This window comes from Typopeltis vanoorti, chromosome 19, assembly GCF_054136105.1.
Source record: "Typopeltis vanoorti isolate ZY-2024b chromosome 19, IOZ_Tvanoo_1.0, whole genome shotgun sequence".
Lineage (NCBI taxonomy): Eukaryota > Metazoa > Arthropoda > Arachnida > Uropygi > Thelyphonidae > Typopeltis > Typopeltis vanoorti.
Window position 1 is genome coordinate 93,353,901 of NC_143567.1, and position 18,379 is coordinate 93,372,279.

The 18,379-nt window shown below is 36.2% G+C and overlaps 1 protein-coding gene across 1 annotated transcript in view; it reads right to left on the minus strand.

Moving 5' to 3' along the window:
- Sec24CD (COPII coat complex component secretory 24CD) overlaps positions 1 to 18,379 on the minus strand; it is a 400,801-nt gene that overhangs the window by 10,178 nt on the left and 372,244 nt on the right. The window contains exon 21 of the mRNA XM_090409481.1: positions 12,219 to 12,308. Within this exon, the coding sequence (XP_090265607.1) occupies positions 12,219 to 12,308 (90 nt within the window). The remainder of the gene's footprint in view (positions 1 to 12,218; positions 12,309 to 18,379) is intronic.

Consider the following 18,379-nt stretch of genomic DNA (forward strand, 5'->3'; position numbering starts at 1 on the left):
CGTGCTGACCTATTTATGGAAGATCTTGAAACTAAAATCTTATCTCAGATTAACCCAAAACCTACAGCATGGTTTAGATATGTAGATGACAACTTTATCATATGGGACCACAAAGAGGAAGAGCTATTGGATTACCTAAACAAAATCAATTCGTTCCACCATACTATCAAATTCACACTAGAATTTGAAAAGGACAAACAAATCATAAAAAAGACCTGGACATCATAATAAAGAAACAAGAAAATAACAGTGCCAACTTTTCTGTTTTCTATAAACAGATCTGATTAAAGATAATGTCCTACAAATACTGGACGTTATCTACACTTCAGCTCATCACACCACATCTCCCAAAAACTTAGCATTGTTCATATGCTAAAGAAAAGAGCTATAAGTTTACTGTATAGCTCTTTTCTTTAGTTTACTATGGACCAAAATGATCTACAAGAAGAATTGACTACAATATCCAACGACCTATCCTTAAATGGCTACCCTAGAAGTCTCGTCAACAAGATTCTCTTCTCTGACATACCACAAAGACAACGTGATGTATCCCAATATAACACCACTATAACTATTCCATAGGTTGGTACCATTTCCAAAAAAGTGGCTCCTAAAACCACACAATATTAGAGTGACCTTCAAGCCAGTTGAAACTATTCAGAAATTTCTAAGCTCACCAAAAGACTTCCATCCTTTCTACAAGTATGCTGGAGTTTACAACATCCCTTGTTCCTGTGGTCTTTGTTACATTGGTCAGACATCTAGAAGCTTCGAAATGAGACAAAGGGAACACATCGGTTATGTAAGAAATATCAGACAAGATACATCTGACCTTTCTTCCCACTTCACTACAACTAGTGGTGAGCTATAAGGGGTGTGCGAGCCCCTTGTTGTTCTTGTTTAATAATCTTGTAGAACTAGAAAATATCACCTCGGAATGTATACATGCTACTATAATTGCTACTTTAAATTCATATGGATTTTCTGATAACTATTTAAAAATTAATGTTAGGAAACAAATCAGGTGTTGCAATCAGACTTCTACAAAAATTTCCCAACATTGTGATTTGGCATTGCGTAGCTCATCGTTTACAATTAACATTAAACGATTCGATAAAAAAACATTAAAGAAATAAATCATTCTGATATATTTATGGATAAATTATATGGTTTTTATCATCAATCACCAAAAAATCAAGAATTAAAATTTGCAAAAGACCTTGCTATCGAAATTTTAAAGATCAGCCGTGTGTTTGGACCACGACGGGCAGCTTGCAGTTTACGAATGGCTCTTGCTTGGTGGATAAATTACCCAGCTTTATGCAAGCATTTTGCACTGAACGATAAATATAAGGGCTTTTTAAACCGACTTCTCAATTTGGAGTTTTTAAAAGATCTAGCATTAATGATTGATATCCTACAGGAATTATCATATATGTCAGAAGCTCTACAAAGTCGCAATATAAGTATTATAAGGGATAAGTTACCCCCCCTTTTTTTTTGGCTTGACTATGCGAGCCCTTTGTTAAAATTTCCATAGCTCAACACTGTCTACAACCAACCACATTATTCATTATTGAATGGAATAAAAGTTATATGCCTTATATAGAAGAAAACTACTGTTCCAGGATCTTCAAAGAAGCAGCTACAGTTGCCCGTTCCACAAAAAACCTCAACAGGAATCAAGGTTTAATCCTACCTGTAATCAGATCACTAAACACACATGAAATGAACTTCAGTGCCAACTACAAAATGTTTCTCAACAAGTAAATCATGTATCCATGACATGTATTGTTTCATGCTCAGTACTATTTTGTTATTGAATTAGAACTGTCAGTTAATCTAGCTTGTAATTTACTTTGCCTACCTTATTTATAACCTGAAGATGCCGACAGCAATAGCCGGCGAAACTAGTTGGTTATTAAATAGTTTATTAACACTTGATCAATACTTCTAAATAAGAGTTAATCATTCATTAAAAATAATAATTGTTGAACAGAGATCATCACTATATAAACATATCTCATAATATTAACAGTGGCCCTTCTCATAATGCATAGTATTATACACACCCAAACATGTGTACTTTGCATTATGGAACATTAAGACAATTAATATGAAGTCGTTAGCCTCTATATACAAGCTGCCAATCATGAATATACTTCACGTGCAAACTTTGTTTGCTTACACCTGGATAAAGGATTAAACAAGAACATAACTCCTTGGTATCTTTAATTTAACCCTGTATCTAAGCAATGTAGCATACATGGTAAGCTTTTAGTCAGGAAAGCTGAATGCATTAAAAAAAGTAATAATTTTCCATTGTCAACTTACTGAAGATGTCTCAGTTATGGCAGCAAAAATTCTATATTTAATTTATTTCATGTAAGTTTTAGTAAAAAATAAAAATAATAAGCTAATGCCTTTTAATCCTATCTAGCCAATCAGAGATAGCTGGCTCTCTGATTGGCTAGATAGGATTGACTATCACTAATTATATTCAGCAACTGATAAAGAGACTGGCAAACAAGTGCTGCCATCTCTTGGTACCCAACCCTAAAAGGATATGTTACTGTCTGAAATAATGTTGGTTCTACAGTCAATTTTCTTGAGTTCACAAGATAAAAAACCCACTTGCCCATCCCAGAGATCGACTAACTTAAGACCTGCTCAAAGAAATGCTTAGAAAAAGCTCCTCCAATCAATGACTAGACTTGACCTAAAAGTCTATCTTCAGTGGGCCTAGCACTGAGGATGCAAGCTTCCACTGAGCTACACAGGCCTTAGTTTCTGTCTTTAATGTCTTCAAACATAACAGCTCACATACCTATTTTGAAACAAGATTTTTTTTTATTTGCTACTTCAGAGGTCAGACCAGTATGGGTGGCTGTGCAGATTGTGATGTATGTTTTTTTTGTTGTGTGTGTGTAAACACACACACTCCAAATGAGATGATCTTAATGTATAGGCCAAAACATTGGATAATTATTTTAGTTCATATTGAAGTTATTACTCCAGTATGGTAACAGTCTTTTATTAATGTTATTAAATAACATAGTAAATTGTTATTTATTTCTTAAGTAGTGCTGTTGCTAATTCTACAAAAATCATAAAAATGTGAAACAAAGAAAATCTTCTTTGGATCTTTTTAACTATGTGGCTATAAAGTAATGATAACATACATTTAAACTGAATGTTTCCTTTACAACAGTTACCTAGAGAAGCATAACAACAGGATTATCGTACTGCCACTGTAATGCAGTACAAAGAAACTAAACAAACTTTGAAGACATTTGCAAAAGATTAGTAAAATTATTATTTTGAAAATGCCTTCAAAGTCTGCTTAGTTTCTTTTTGGATGTATTCTATGTTACAACTTTTTTTTTCAAGATATCTGGAAAAAGTCAGAGGTCAATTTCATGTCAACTCCATATGGTGAGTGATCAAGTTGGATGATACGGGTGGCTGTGCAGATTGTGATGTATGTTTTTTTTGTTGTGTGTGTGTAAACACACACACTCCAAATGAGATGATCTTAATGTATAGGCCAAAACATTGGATAATTATTTTAGTTCATATTGAAGTTATTACTCCAGTATGGTAACAGTCTTTTATTAATGTTATTAAATAACATAGTAAATTGTTATTTATTTCTTAAGTAGTGCTGTTGCTAATTCTACAAAAATCATAAAAATGTGAAACAAAGAAAATCTTCTTTGGATCTTTTTAACTATGTGGCTATAAAGTAATGATAACATACATTTAAACTGAATGTTTCCTTTACAACAGTTACCTAGAGAAGCATAACAACAGGATTATTGTACTGCCACTGTAATGCAGTACAAAGAAACTAAACAAACTTTGAAGACATTTGCAAAAGATTAGTAAAATTATTATTTTGAAAATGCCTTCAAAGTCTGCTTAGTTTCTTTTTGGATGTTACAACTTTTTTTTTCAAGATATCTGGAAAAAGTCAGAGGTCAATTTCATGTCAACTCCATATGGTGAGTGATCAAGTTGGATGATAATTTTCCTATGCCAAAAACTGTTTCAAATTCAAATTTTCTATCAAAATGAGCCATTCCTTTTTATCTAAACTTAAGCATTTAGTTTTAAACTTAATATCTGAATGAATGAAATTTCTTATTATGTTAGAGGTTTAATGGATTTTTTTACAACACTCAGAAAGAATTAAATTAGAATTTAATACTCCTATATTTCGTCCTAGTCACTAGGACATCTACGGGGATTACACAAACAATTAATGTAACATGCACACAAAAACTTGCAATACTAAGCCCAACCACGTGGGTGACACTAATGTCCTATCTAGGTGGAGCGCCCTCTAAGGGCAGTAGTAGGTGGCCTGGAATGTAAGGTGGGACCTCTGGTGATGAGTGTTTCCCAAATCTTTGGAAGCTTAATGCAACCGTATTTGTTAAGATTTGGTTGGTTTCTGAGAGCTGCTGCTGCTTCTAAGAAAAGTCTCTCTTTCTTGAATTTGCTGTGGTGGAGCATGGTGGTTTTCTTCCATGATACTCTGTGGGTGGTGTCCAAAACATGGTCAGCCAAGCCTGAATGGCCATAGTTGTGTTTAACGATGTACGACTTGTGTTCCTCCAGGCGGATGGATGCTGATCTGCCTGTCTGTCCAAAGTACGCAAGCTTACAGGAACAGGGTACTTTGTAAACTCCAGGCAGAGAGAGAGAGGGGGGGGAAGCTGATCTTTCGTAGAACGGATAAGGGTAGCAAGTTTGCGGAAGGGCTTATATGCTGTGTGTAGGTTATACTTTTTTAGTATCTTGGCTATTTTTTCCGAAGTGCCTCGGATGTAGGGTATGGTGATGGCATTTTTAAATTCTTGTTGACGAGAGGGACGGGTAATGGGGGAGGAATTGATTATTTTTTTGATACTGTGTTCACTGTAGCCATTGGAGAGGAAAGTTCTGTGTATGTGGTTAAGCTCAGTACTGAGGGCGGTTCCACTGGAACAAAGATTGTGGGCTCTCTTGGTAAGGGTTTTAATGATGCCATATTGTTGTGAGGGGTGGTGGTGGGAGAGTTTGTGAATATCTGCCTGTGTGTGTGGGTTTTCTGTATACAGTGAAGGCAAGTGTATCATTGGGCAGGCGCGTGACTAAGGTGTCTAGGAAGGGTAAACAATTGTTCTTTTTCCTTTTCCATAGTAAACTGGATTCTTGGATGTAGGCTATTGAGATGACCGAGGAAAGAATCTAATGTGTCTGGGCCATGAGGCCAAATGGAGAACACATCATCTACATATCTTAGCCAGACAGAAGGTTTGAGTGGGGCTGAGTCTATGGCTCGTTTTTCGAAATCTTCCATATAGAAATTGGCAAGGGGGGGGGGGTGAGAGGGGGGAACCCATGGCGGTTCCTTCTATCTGCTTGTAGATTTTGTTATTCCAAGAGAAATACCCAGAGTTGATGGCAAAGGAAAAGAGATCTAAGATGTCAGAGGGGAAAACGTTTTCTAAGAGAGATAAAGTGTCAGTTAACGGAATATTGGTAAACAAAGAGGAGATATCAAAGCTTACCAATATGTCTGTATTGTTCAAGGTTAAATTTTCTGTGAGGGCTTTAAAGTGGGTCGAGTTTTTTATATAGGAAGCTGAATTTCCGGTGAGGGGGGGACAGAGAGTTGGCCAGCTGTTTAGGCAGTCTGTAACAAGGTGCATTGGTGGCATCTACTATAGGTCTGAGTGGGGAATTGGGTTTGTGGATTTTTGGTAAACCGTATATTCAGGAGGGGACGGGAGCGGAAAGGTTTAAGTTTTTTCGTGACGTCAAGGGGCCAGGAGGTTACTTTTTTAAGTAAGATTTTTAATTTCTTAACTTATGTTTTTGTGGGGTCGTGTTCTAGCGGGATGTAGGTAGCGCGATCGCGGAGGATAGTGTTCATTTTATGATTGTATTCGCTGGTATTAAGAACAACTGTGGCATTACCCTTATCCGCTCTGGTGATGACGATACTTTTTTCTTTGCGTAGTTTCTGGAGAGCCATGCGTTGGGCATAAGATAAGTTACTTTTTGGAGGCGAAGAGTGAGCGAGGATGTTGGCTACGTCGAGTCTGATGTTGTTGGCTACCTCCGACGGTAAGCGACCGATCCTCCATTTGACGTTAACCATTACATCGAGCACCGGCACTTCTTTCGGAGCGACGGCAAAATTACGGCCGAGGCCAAGGGCGCTGACGGCATCCTCGTTGAGCCTTTTGGAAGAGAGGTTAATTACTGTCTGGAGCAGTTGAATTTGTGGTTGTGGTTTGTCTTTAACCAGGTTGCTGTATTTCTTGACGTGTTTGTTTTTTATTTTTTGAAATTCTCTCTGTGCGGAAGTTTCCGAAATGTCAGAGAGAATTGATCAAAGTTCAGGGTTAAGAACAGTGGAGAGCTCTGTATGTAGGGAGCCAATGGCGGCATTCGTCTCTGCGAGGGCGGCACGAGTAGAGTCGATTTGCTCGCGTAGTAATGCTTCTAATATAAATAAAAAAATCTACAAGCAGATAGAAGGAACCGCAAAGGGTTCCCCCCTCTCACCCCCCCTTGCCAATTTCTATATGGAAGATTTCGAAAAATGAGCCATAGACTCGGCCCCACTCAAACCTTCTGTCTGGCTAAGATATGTAGATGATGTGTTCTTCATTTGGCCTCATGGCCCAGGCACGTTAGACTCCTTCCTCGGTCATCTCAATAGCCTACATCCAAGAATCCAGTTTACTATGGAAAGGAAAAGAACAATTGTTTACCCTTCCTAGACACCTTAGTCACGCGCCTGCCCAATGATACACTTGCCTTCACTGTATACAGAAAACCCACACACACAGGCAGATACATTCACAAACTCTCCCACCACCACCCCTCACAACAATATGGCATCATTAAAACCCTTACCAAGAGAGCCCACAAGCTTTGTTCCAGTGGAACCGCCCTCAGTACTGAGCTTAACCACATACACAGAACTTTCCTCTCCAATGGCTACAGTGAACACAGTATCAAAAAAATAATCAATTCCTCCCCCATTACCCGTCCCTCTCGTCAACAAGAATTTAAAAATGCCATCACCATACCCTACATCTGAGGCACTTCGGAAAAAATAGCCAAGATACTAAAAAAGTATAACCTACACACAGCATATAAGCCCTACCGCAAACTTGCTACCCTTATCTGTTCTACGAAAGATCAGCTCCCTCCCCCATCTCTCTCTGCCTGGAGTTTACAAAGTACCCTGTTCCTGTAAGCTTGCGTACTTTGGACAGACAGGCAGATCAGCATCCATCCACCTGGAGGAACACAAGTCGTACATCATTAAACACAACTATGGCCATTCAGGCTTGGCTGACCATGTTTTGGACACCACCCACAGAGTATCATGGAAGAAAACCACCATGCTCCATCACAGCAAATTCAAGAAAGAGAGACTTTTCTTAGAAGCAGCAGCAGCTCTCAGAAACCAACCAAATCTTAACAAATACGGTTGCATTAAGCTTCCGAAGATTTGGGAAACACTCATCACCAGAGATCCCACTTTACATTCCAGGCCACCTACTACCGCCCTTAGAGGGCGCTCCACCTAGATAGGACATTAGTGTCACCCACGTGGTTGGGCTTAGTATTGTAAGTTTTTGTGTGCATGTTACATTAATTGTTTTTGTAATCCCCGTAGATGTCCTAGTAACTAGGACGAAATATAGGAGTATTAAATTCTAATTTAATTCTTTCTGAGTGTTGTAAAAAATCCATTAAACCTCCAACATAATGTCCTCACAGCACTTAAGCCTCTACACAAGAAATTTCTTATCTTTTCAACATATACAGTTGTTCTGTGAATTTTTGGAGAAGTGTTTTGTGAATCATCATCATTGACAACTTTCTGGCCTTATACTTTTTATACAAATCACAAAAGCTCTCTTGCTAAACCAAGAGTCCTGCTTGATTCATGAACTATTGCTCATGACATCACAATCATCAGTCCTGTTTTTTAACATTGGAATACGTCTCAAAATCAGTTACATTTTAATATTATTTCATTTAAAAAAAATAGTATGAACCCATCATATGATAAGTAATAAAGAATGAAGAAAAACTAGTGTACATGTATAATTAATGAATGTATAATATGATTCTGACATCGTCCTTGTACATTACTCCTACAGTCATCTCATTTTCAATCATTTCAAAATACCATATTCAGTTTGTTCCTTTTCAACCTTACTAATATTTTACATTTACTGGACTTCTGCTCAAACACAGACTATTCATTACTAACACCATGTTTCAACATAAAGATGTGCACAAGGAGAGAAAACACAAGAAATAAGAAACCTCATTGACCATGTCATTGTTAATACTGATATTGGTTCAGGTTGGTTCAGGTTACAAGAGTGCAGAGGATTTGAAATTGGAAATGACCATTACTTAGTATTAAGCAGGGTAAAAACAGATATCACATTGAGAAGAGCAGTATGTAAGAAAATTTTAAAAAGAATTAAAGTTGAACAGCTTTTACTGGTAAATTGTAGACTCGACTATACAAACATTATAGAAGAAAAAATTAAACCGAAAACAAGAACCAAACTTTGGAGTCTCTGTGGCAAACTCTGAAGAAGACATTGATTCAGCTAGGGAGAGATATGTGGTGAAGTTGTCTGCAAGGATATAAATAAAAATAAGAACAACACCATGGTGGACACAAGTTAAAGAAGCAGTCCTTGAAAGGAAGAAAGCATACCAAAAATTCCTAGCAAATAAGTCGGCAGATGCCTTAAAAGAACACAGAGAAAAATGTAAGAGAGCTAAGCTATGTGTAAAGGTGGCTAAACAAGAGTCATGGAAAGACTGGTAAGAATATGGAAAATAAATATCACGAAGGTGGCAAAATGTTCTGGAGGCTACTGAAAAAGCCTAGAAATAAAGGAAAGAGTACTATAAAAGGAATCAAAGATGATAAAGGTGACATGAAAACTGAAGATAAGAATATCCTAGATGTCTGGAGCAATTACTTTGAAAGACTTAAATGAACCAAGCAGTCACAGAACCATACTAGAAAATTTTCACAAGGAATGCAAAGAGGAGTACATATCAATACTTGAAGATTAAAAAGCTGCCTTTTCACATTTCAAAAACTCGAAATGTGGAAAGCAGCTGGAATAGATGATACTTGACCAGAAATGCTTAAGTATGGAGGTATAAAAGTTTTGCAATGGCTACACTGCATAATTCAGAGGGATTAGTCAGAAGGTAAAGTTCCTGATGATTGGAGCAGAGCTTTCATAGTACCCATCTACATAAAAAAAAAATAAAAAAAAAGAGGAATAAAGCTGAATGCAAGAATTACAGAGGAATTTCTCTACTAAGTGATCCAGGTAAGATTTATGCAAGCATACTTGAAGAGAGGCTAAGAAAGATTGTGGAAGAGAAACTTGGAGAAGACCAAGCTAGGTTCAGGCTAAAAAGAGGTTGCCAAGATCAGATTTTCATTTTATGACAAATAGTTGAGAAATCATGGGAATATGACAAAGATCTGTACTTAAGTTTGGTAGATCCAGAAAACACATAAGACAAGGTGCCCAGAGAAAAAAGGTTTTCAAAATATTTAAATTTTATCAGGGGAAGGGAACATTATACAGAGCAATACAGTCTATATTTAGAATGTCAGTCAGCAGTTAAAATTGAAGGAAATACAGGAAGATAGTTGATGTAAAAACTGGGGTAAGACAAGGATGCATATTATTTCCTCTCTTATTCATCTTCTATATGTGACATTAGGCATAATATAAGAATTGGAGATGTCAAACTTAGCTCTTTGCTTTATGCATATGCTAATGTACTCCTAAACACATCTAGTGCAAAGTCTCCAGGATTCTCTAACTAAATTGAATAACAGCTGTAACAAATATGGCATGAAAATCAGCAATAATAATGCCAAAACTATGAAAATAGGCAGGAGCAAAGAAAACTTCAGCTGCATTCTGAATGGAGATCGTATAGAACAAGTAAAATATTTCAGCTATTTAGGCACAGTTTTTATCTGGAAATAGACAACAGATAAGCAAAGCTGGTATGGTGGGTAGCCAGCTGAATAAATTTATATGAAATAGAGAGAAATTAGCCAAAACACCAAATTAGCAGTATACAAGACAGTGTTAAAACTAGTTTTAAGTTATGGATCTGAGAGTTGGGTTAAAAATAAAGTATTTGATCAAAGACTTGAGACCACAAATATGAGAGTTTTGAGAAGAATTAGGGGAGTGAACCGATGGTATCAATGTCAGAATCATTAAAATTAAAAATATTAGAAAGGAACTTGACATTATTAGCATTCAAGAACATGTCAGCATGGGTGAGGAAAGATTAGCAAAACAGGTGTTTGATGACCAGATGGCAGGAAAGAGACCCAGATGAAGACCAAGGTATAAGTGGATTGATTCAGTTAGAAGTGCCTTAGAAGCACAAAATGTTAGATATGACAATATTGGCGTTCTCATAAGTAATAGACTGGTTTGGAGGAAAACTGTTTTTAGGTGATTAATAATAATATAAAATGAATCATGTAGTGCTATTGGGTACATATCAGGAGACTGATGGTGGTGGTAGCTTGTATAAGTCAAATATCCCCCCTCCACATAATCGCATGATTAGGAGGTGTCAAGTAATAATAATATTGGCAATGCATCCAATATTAGAAATACAATAGCAGAAGAATTACAAAACAACTATTATAACTTTTAATGTGAAAAATGAAGGAGATATGAAGTTCTTGTGAAGAAAATATGCTAAGTTCAGATAGCTATGTTCTTTAAGACCGGATTTTTTCCTTTATAACAGCATGTGAATTTTCTCTCTCTTGATTTCAAAGTTAAGAAATCACAGTAATGCTGCTTGCATTGTTAAATTATATTGAAATGCCTTTTGTCATCCTTGTTCTTCTTTAAATTGGAAAGAGCTCTTTTTTCCCTGAGGAATTGATGTTTTTTGGAGGGTGAGAAGAATCACAGTCTTCAGTCTGATGTCATTTGCAGCAGGTAGTGGAAGAAAGTAAAGAGCCTTTTTTATGTTGCAATTAAAATCTATTTTAGGAAATAGATTTTAATTTAACACAATATCGAAAACAACATATTGTGTTCAGGTGGGATAGCAAAGCTGAAACCTTTCTTTAAAATGCTAGCTTCTGCTGTTGTGAAGTTATGATTTGAAATGTTTACTAACACTTTTTCATTGGCTAGAATAACTTTCGAAACAATTTTTTTTTTTTTAGAAAGTGTTACATTTTTTTAATTGTCTGTTATTGGAGGATAAAAAAGTGCTGTTGTAGAAGGAGCTGATGATCTTTACTTATAATTTGATTTTACTGGTCGCGAATTTACATATTCATCATGAACAGACTTGATGGGGAAAGTTACTCTAGCCAATGACAAAGTGTTAGTAAACATCTCAAATTATATCTTGACAACAGCAGAAGTTAACATTTTAAAGAAAGGGTTCAGCTTTGCTGTCATGTGTGAAAATATTCCTAAAGTGGATTTTATTTGCAATGTTGAAAAGGGTGATCTCTATTATAAGAACTAAAGACAAACTGAAGGAAGAATTACATTCTTTACTCCAACTATTTGGCAATCGATATTCTAAGAAAATGGTACAAAGAATGTTATTCTCTACTCTCCTGTTCCACGACAAAATCCTACTTTCTCTACAGAATGTTTGTTTTCCATCCCTTATATTGATAGACTTTCTCACAAGATTACCAATGTCCTCAAATCTCATGACATAAAAGTGGCTTTCAAGTCCATTTTTTGACCATACGAGGTTTATCACATTCACCTAAAGACCACAATCCCTTCAACAAACATCCTAGGGTTTATAATATTCCATGTTCTTGTGGCCTTTCTTAGATAGAGGAGACATCTGGAAGTAGGGAAATCAGACAAAAACAGCATATTGGAGATGTCAATAGCAACAGAGAAGACAGCCTAGCTTATCATTTCTCCCACATACATCATAACACTGAATGGGATAAGAAGTTCATGCCTTACATAGAGAACGACATCAACATCTATTATGCCATTCTATTATCAGAATGGCAAATTTCCTTACTGATGTGATCAAATAAAAAATGATAAATTATTGTATACCTTTTCAGTAAATAATGTGAAATACAGAAAAATTATTATGCACACAAATAGCCAGTAATTACTTACTCCCATATATCTCTGTCTTTCTTTTCGCACTTCATTTATAAGACTTCTTACTCGTTTTGATAATGGTGTATTCAATTCTAATAATGTACACTGAAATATAAATTAGAAAAAAAAAATCATTTTTTATCAGACATTAAAATCAAATAACATCAATAATGCTTTTTGCACTGCATGCAGCGTGGAAACATTTTACAAACTTACCCATAAGAGTGACTTATGATGCCATACAACTCTATTCTTTGAAATCTAAACATTCTCAGCATACATAGTTATTACATATAATTTAAGTGGTGAGCTAAACAGACATGATATAACTCTACATGTCAAGAAATGGAAAACGTAGCAGTTACGATTAGATGCAGTACTGCAATCAATGACAAATTTTTCAATACTAGGATTTCAAGATTGAAATGTTCTGGTGTTCCTAATTCCATTTTATGATAATGCATTAAAAAAAAAAAAAATCTATAGCATTCATGAGTCAACTAAAGTCATCAGCTACATCATGACAATTATGGAAACAACTACCGTGTTAGAGTAAAATTTTAGTTAGATATAAACCAAAATAAACACTCAACATTTTGACCTTCATATTAAGGTCATTATCTAGAGCAGGGGTGGCCAACCTATGGCACATGCACCAAAAGTGGCATTGCATGATTAGAAGTGGCGCACTGAACCCCAGAGAAAAATTTTAAAAAATGTTGTATACGATTTATATATATATAAAAACACACAATTAACCTACCACTGAATTCTAGAGTGCACACTTATACTTGTTTGATCTTGAAGCAACAGGCACCGGCAAATGCTGACATATGTCACCAGTTACTCAATCAGTTTACAGCTGACTCTCGTCATAACGTTTGATGAACTTCTGAGTCGATGTGAGTGAACAATTCTGTGTTTTCGAACTGTTTTTATTAACAGTTCTTTATGTTTAAGATACGATTTCTGTTTTCATGAAGGCTTAATATAGTTCTGTAAATTTAAAAATATTTTTTTTCATTTTGAACACTTATGTCAAGTTCTTGCCCGCTCCCTTAATTTGAGGACTGAAACCTGCAATTATTCAGTGTATTTGTATGTGTGTGTTTTTATGTTTTTTTTTTTTTAATACAATATCTTTCCTTTTTATTTACGTATAGTAGATTTATTCCTAAAATTTAACTGATCATCAGCAAAGCTTTCGTAATGAGGATGTTTGGGTTGTGTGTGTGATTGCCAGCTGATCGACTGTTTTATGGCAGGAAGCGATCTTGTATTTCATTGGACATAATATATTACAAGAGAGAGATGAAAACACTATGAAAAAATATATATATAATATTTTTAAACTTATAGAACTGCATTAGGCCTTCATGAAAACTGGAATCTTATCTTAAACTTGTAGAACTGTTTTTGAATGTTCATAATGTTTAAAACCATAAAAATAATTTAAATAAATTATTTAATAATAAGCTTGACTTTTTGAAATAATTTTTTTTACAGTCATTTACCCATTACTTTGCAAAAGAAAATGAGCAGAAGAAAAGCAGAAGGTGATAGCAAATGCCGGTTTAATGAACTGTGAGAAAATTAGTTCTTATTTAAGTACTCTCTCAGATAATAGAAGATATGATCTTAACAAGACACTATAGAAAACATCAAGCTGAATTAGAAAACTGAAGTTAGTTCCTAGGTCTGAGTTGCGGAAAGAATAGGTGGTTAAGAAAAAGGAAGAAATAAAAAAGAGACAAAATATATTTGTGAAATGAAGTTGTGAAAGTGTGGCAATGCTGGAGGCGTCTTATGAAATTGCCTTTGTGTTGGCTAAAAAACACAAGCCTTTCTCTGATGGAGAGGAAGTTGTTAAGCCCTGTCTTGAAAAATTTGCAAAACATCTTGGTGATAAGAATGTTGTAAGAAAAGTAAACCAAATTGCTCTGTCCAAGCAAACAATTACAAGACGCAACTAAGAACTTTCCCATGATGTTACTGAGCAATTAAAAGACCATGTTCATGCTTGTGCTTTCTTTTCTTTAGCCTTGGACAAATCCACTGACAATGTGATGTAGCCCAATTAAACATTTTTATAAGAGGAATTGATGGTAATTTTAACATCTTTGAAGAACTTATCGGTCTTGAGTCACTTAATGGAAAAACCAGAGGGTCAGACATATTTGACAAAGTAAAGTCATGTCTAGAAAATCAACAACTAGATTCTAGTAAGCTCATCAGTGTGTGCATTGATAGAGCACCATCAATGATAGGTAGAGTTTCTGGGACTGTAACTTTACTTGAAAGGTTTTTAGGTTGTTCTCTACTAAAGTATCACTGTATTATACATGAAGAATCTCTGTGTGGAAAAACTCTAAATTTGAGGCATGTTATGATACCAGTTGTAAAGTGTGTGAATAAAATTAGAGCAAGAGGGTTAAACAGATGAGAATTCAGAGAATATTGTGAACTGCTAGATATGGAATATGGTGATCTCATCCTTCATTGTGAGGTGCACTGGCTTCCTAAAGGACAAGTTCTCAGTAGATTTTGGAAGCTGAAAGAAAGTGTTTGTAATTTTCTGGAAGAGAAGGATGAGCTGCATGAGGAAAAAGCCCTGTTGTGTGATGAGAAATGGCTATTTGATTTAGCATTTTTAGTTGATGTTACCAGCCACCTCAATTATCTAAATTTGAAACTGCAGGGCAAGAACAGATTGCTTCTAGCTTAGTAAATGACATCAGTGCATTCAAAATGAAATTAAAACTGTTCATCTCCCAGTTAGAAAATGGAGATTTAAGTCAATTTCCACATTTAAAAGACCATAGTGAATCTGCTGAAAATAATGGCAACTTTACAGAATATACTGAGAAACCCAAGATTATTACAAGAGTCCTTTAACATTCATTTTAGCAACTTTGACAAAGAGGGAGACTGCATACTTGCATTTATAAATCCCTTTTTGATCTTATTGATCTCAGAACTTATTTTCAGAACTTTGGAACTTATTGATCTCAGAACCAATTCTTTATTGAAAATGAAATTTAATGAACTTCCATTATCACTCCCAGATGCTTCTGATATAATTAATTTCTGGCGATCGTTGCCCTGTGAACATTTTCAGGAACTGAGAAAATTTACTCAGAGTTATATCTGTCATTTTAGAACTACATACAGATACGAACAAGCATTTTCATAAATGAAAATGATTAAGAACAAACTACAGTCATGACTGACTGATTCAAATTTGAAAAACTATTTGATGCTTTCTGTAACTGATTTAACTCCAAACATTACAAGCTTAGCAAAAGCAAAGCAATTTCAAAAGTCCAAATAATTAATGTTTATCTTGTCTTTATATGAAATCCTTTAATTTAAAACTGCTAGAAGTGTCTATATTACCATATATATAATAAATCATTTTGTGCATAACTGTTAAATATATCCATATTACCTTATTTTAAAAGTGCTGAAAAGTGGTATAAGTTTGTATGGCGCATCTTAACTAAAAAATGAAAAAATTGATGCATGAACTATAAAAGGTTGGCCACCCCTGATCTAGAGTATACACATATATACAAAGAAACAATCTGCACTACAAGCTAGAGTCTTATTATTAGGTTACAAAATTAAATTAAGCCACAGAACAACATGATCATGGGCACTTCACATTATGGATGCTCATTTACCATTTAGTTATGTCTACCATACTTTAACAGTTTGGATTTTTGCTGAGAGTTCTGGATACATATTCTAAACCCCATCTCAGATTTTTATCTGAGGCTAATGTATACAGAGGCTAATGACTTGGCATCAACTGCCTTAGTATCTCATAATGCAAGGCACATATCCTTACAGACATGTACAATGCTATGCATTATGGGAAGGACCACTACCCAGACCAATTTTGACTTTTATTAAGATAATGTATATTTAATGCAGGAATACCTATCCAAAAACTCATGCAATACCTCAGATAACCCAACGAGTGACCCAAAGGATCATTTAACTCAGCAATAGTTCCACTCAGTGACAGGCTCATCCCACCACCAAAAAGAACTCTCAGCAGTGGCTCTGCTCAATGGAAGGCTTACCCCACCACTGAGCAGAGCTGCTCATATCAGGGAAAGCAACCACACACCCAGATATTATACCAAGGTTGAAGTAATGAAGTGATATTTCCATATACAAATGGTCAAAAGGTGTCACACCTTATACCTGGATTACATATAAATGTTGACAGTTTTTTTTTTTTTTATTACTTGGTTATACTATAAATTAAAGATACCAAGAGATACAAAGGCAATTGATATGAAGTCATTAGCCTCTATATACAAGTAGCCCAGTCGTGAAGAGACGTCATGGGCAAACTTCATTTGCTTACACTTCGATAAAGGATGAAATCAAGAATATATTCGCATCTTTAATTTATCTTAATCTGTACAGCTGTTTCTGAGCAAGTTACTGAAACTAATTCTGAAATGAATGTTTCAAGCTGATTTAACAACAGGTATACTAAGGCTCTCAAAAAAATTCTCATGATGCAAGTAGCTTAACACAAACTCCAGCCTCATTCTGAGCCTCCACCAGTAGCAGCATGTGAAGGCTTAAGTGGGGGTGCTGCCTATAAAAATAATTTTAAAAGTATTTTTTTCCTAATTATACCTCAAGGGCTCACTTTAGTGAGTACGGGCATGGCAAACCCAAGGTACCAGATGCTGGACCGTGTCTTACTTCATGTAATATACATCTGTTATATTATTCTGTAGACTGGTCCCTCCCCTTCTTTCTTTGCTTCTTTCTCCTCTCCTTGCTCACTCCCCCGATGCCATTAGAGTATTCAAGGGATAGGGGCGAATCTTTCCTATCTTGCTAAGTCATTTCGTCTTATGCAGCCACCGAAGGAGGCAAGCTAGTCTCAACAGGTGCCGGTTCCAAGCCCACATAAATGGCGAGGATTGATGTCAGGAAGGGCATCCGGTCGTAAAACTTCACTGCCAGCTCTAGCTATGACATGAGTCAAAGAGAAAATGATATAAGGGCTAGGGCATACCCCTTAAGCGATGCGCAGCCACATCGCCCTACAGCTGCAAGAAGTGGATGAGGGCTACCGCATCAAGGGCGGGTGCGGTTAAAGAAGCGAGTCCAGTAGGTGGAGAGGATGTTGCGAGTGGGAACACTGAATGTTGGAAGCATGACTGGAAGAGGAAGAGAGATGGCAGACATGATGAGGAAGAGGAAGTTGGACATTTTGTGTGTGCAGGAGACAAAGTGGAAGGGGGGAAAGGCAAAGGAACTAGCAGATGGATATAAATTGTTCTACTCTGAAGCGAATAACGAGGGAAGAAATGGTGTAGGAATTGTGGTGTGTGGCAGAATGGAGGGCGAAGTACTGGAAGTGGGTAGAAGGAATGGCAGTATCATGCGAATGACAGTGGGTCTTGGAGAAGAGCAGGTGGTCATATTATGTGTATATGCCCTGCAAGTTGGCTGTACAGCAGAGGAGAAAGATGAGTTCTGGAACGTGTTAGATGAAGAAATGAGGGAACTGGAAGAAAACGAGATGGTGATTGTCAGAGGAGACTTGAACAGACACATAGGGAGACAGAATAGAGACTGTGAAAGGGTGCATGGTGGCCATGGAGTGGGAATGATGAACCAGGAGGGAGAGAGGAGTGTGGACTTTGCAGTAGCGTTTGATCTGGCAATTGTGAACTCGTTTTTCTACAAGAGGGAAGAACATTTGATAACATTTAGGAGTGGTAACAACAGTTCACAAATTGACTACATTTTGACTAGAAGAAAACATCTTAAGGTTGTGACAAATTGTAAAGTAATTCCAACAGATCAAGTGGCACAGCAACACTGACTGCTGTGCTCAGACTCTTTAAAATAAGATCGAAGATAAGAACCTCTGGAAGCCATGGGATGAAGACAATTAAGTGGTTTCACTTAAAAGAAGAGAGTGTGAGGAATCATTTTAGGGAGAGGGTGTTAGAGAGGATTTCGGATGGACTGGAAAGTGTACAAGATTGGTGGAAACATAATTCAAAAGTAATCCTGAGCTGTGCAATCGAGGTGCTTGGTGAGACATCTGGAAAGATTAGAGAGCAGAAGGAATGTTGGTGGTGGAATAATAATGTACAAGTGGCAGTGGCAGCTAAGAGGAAGGCAAAGCAGAA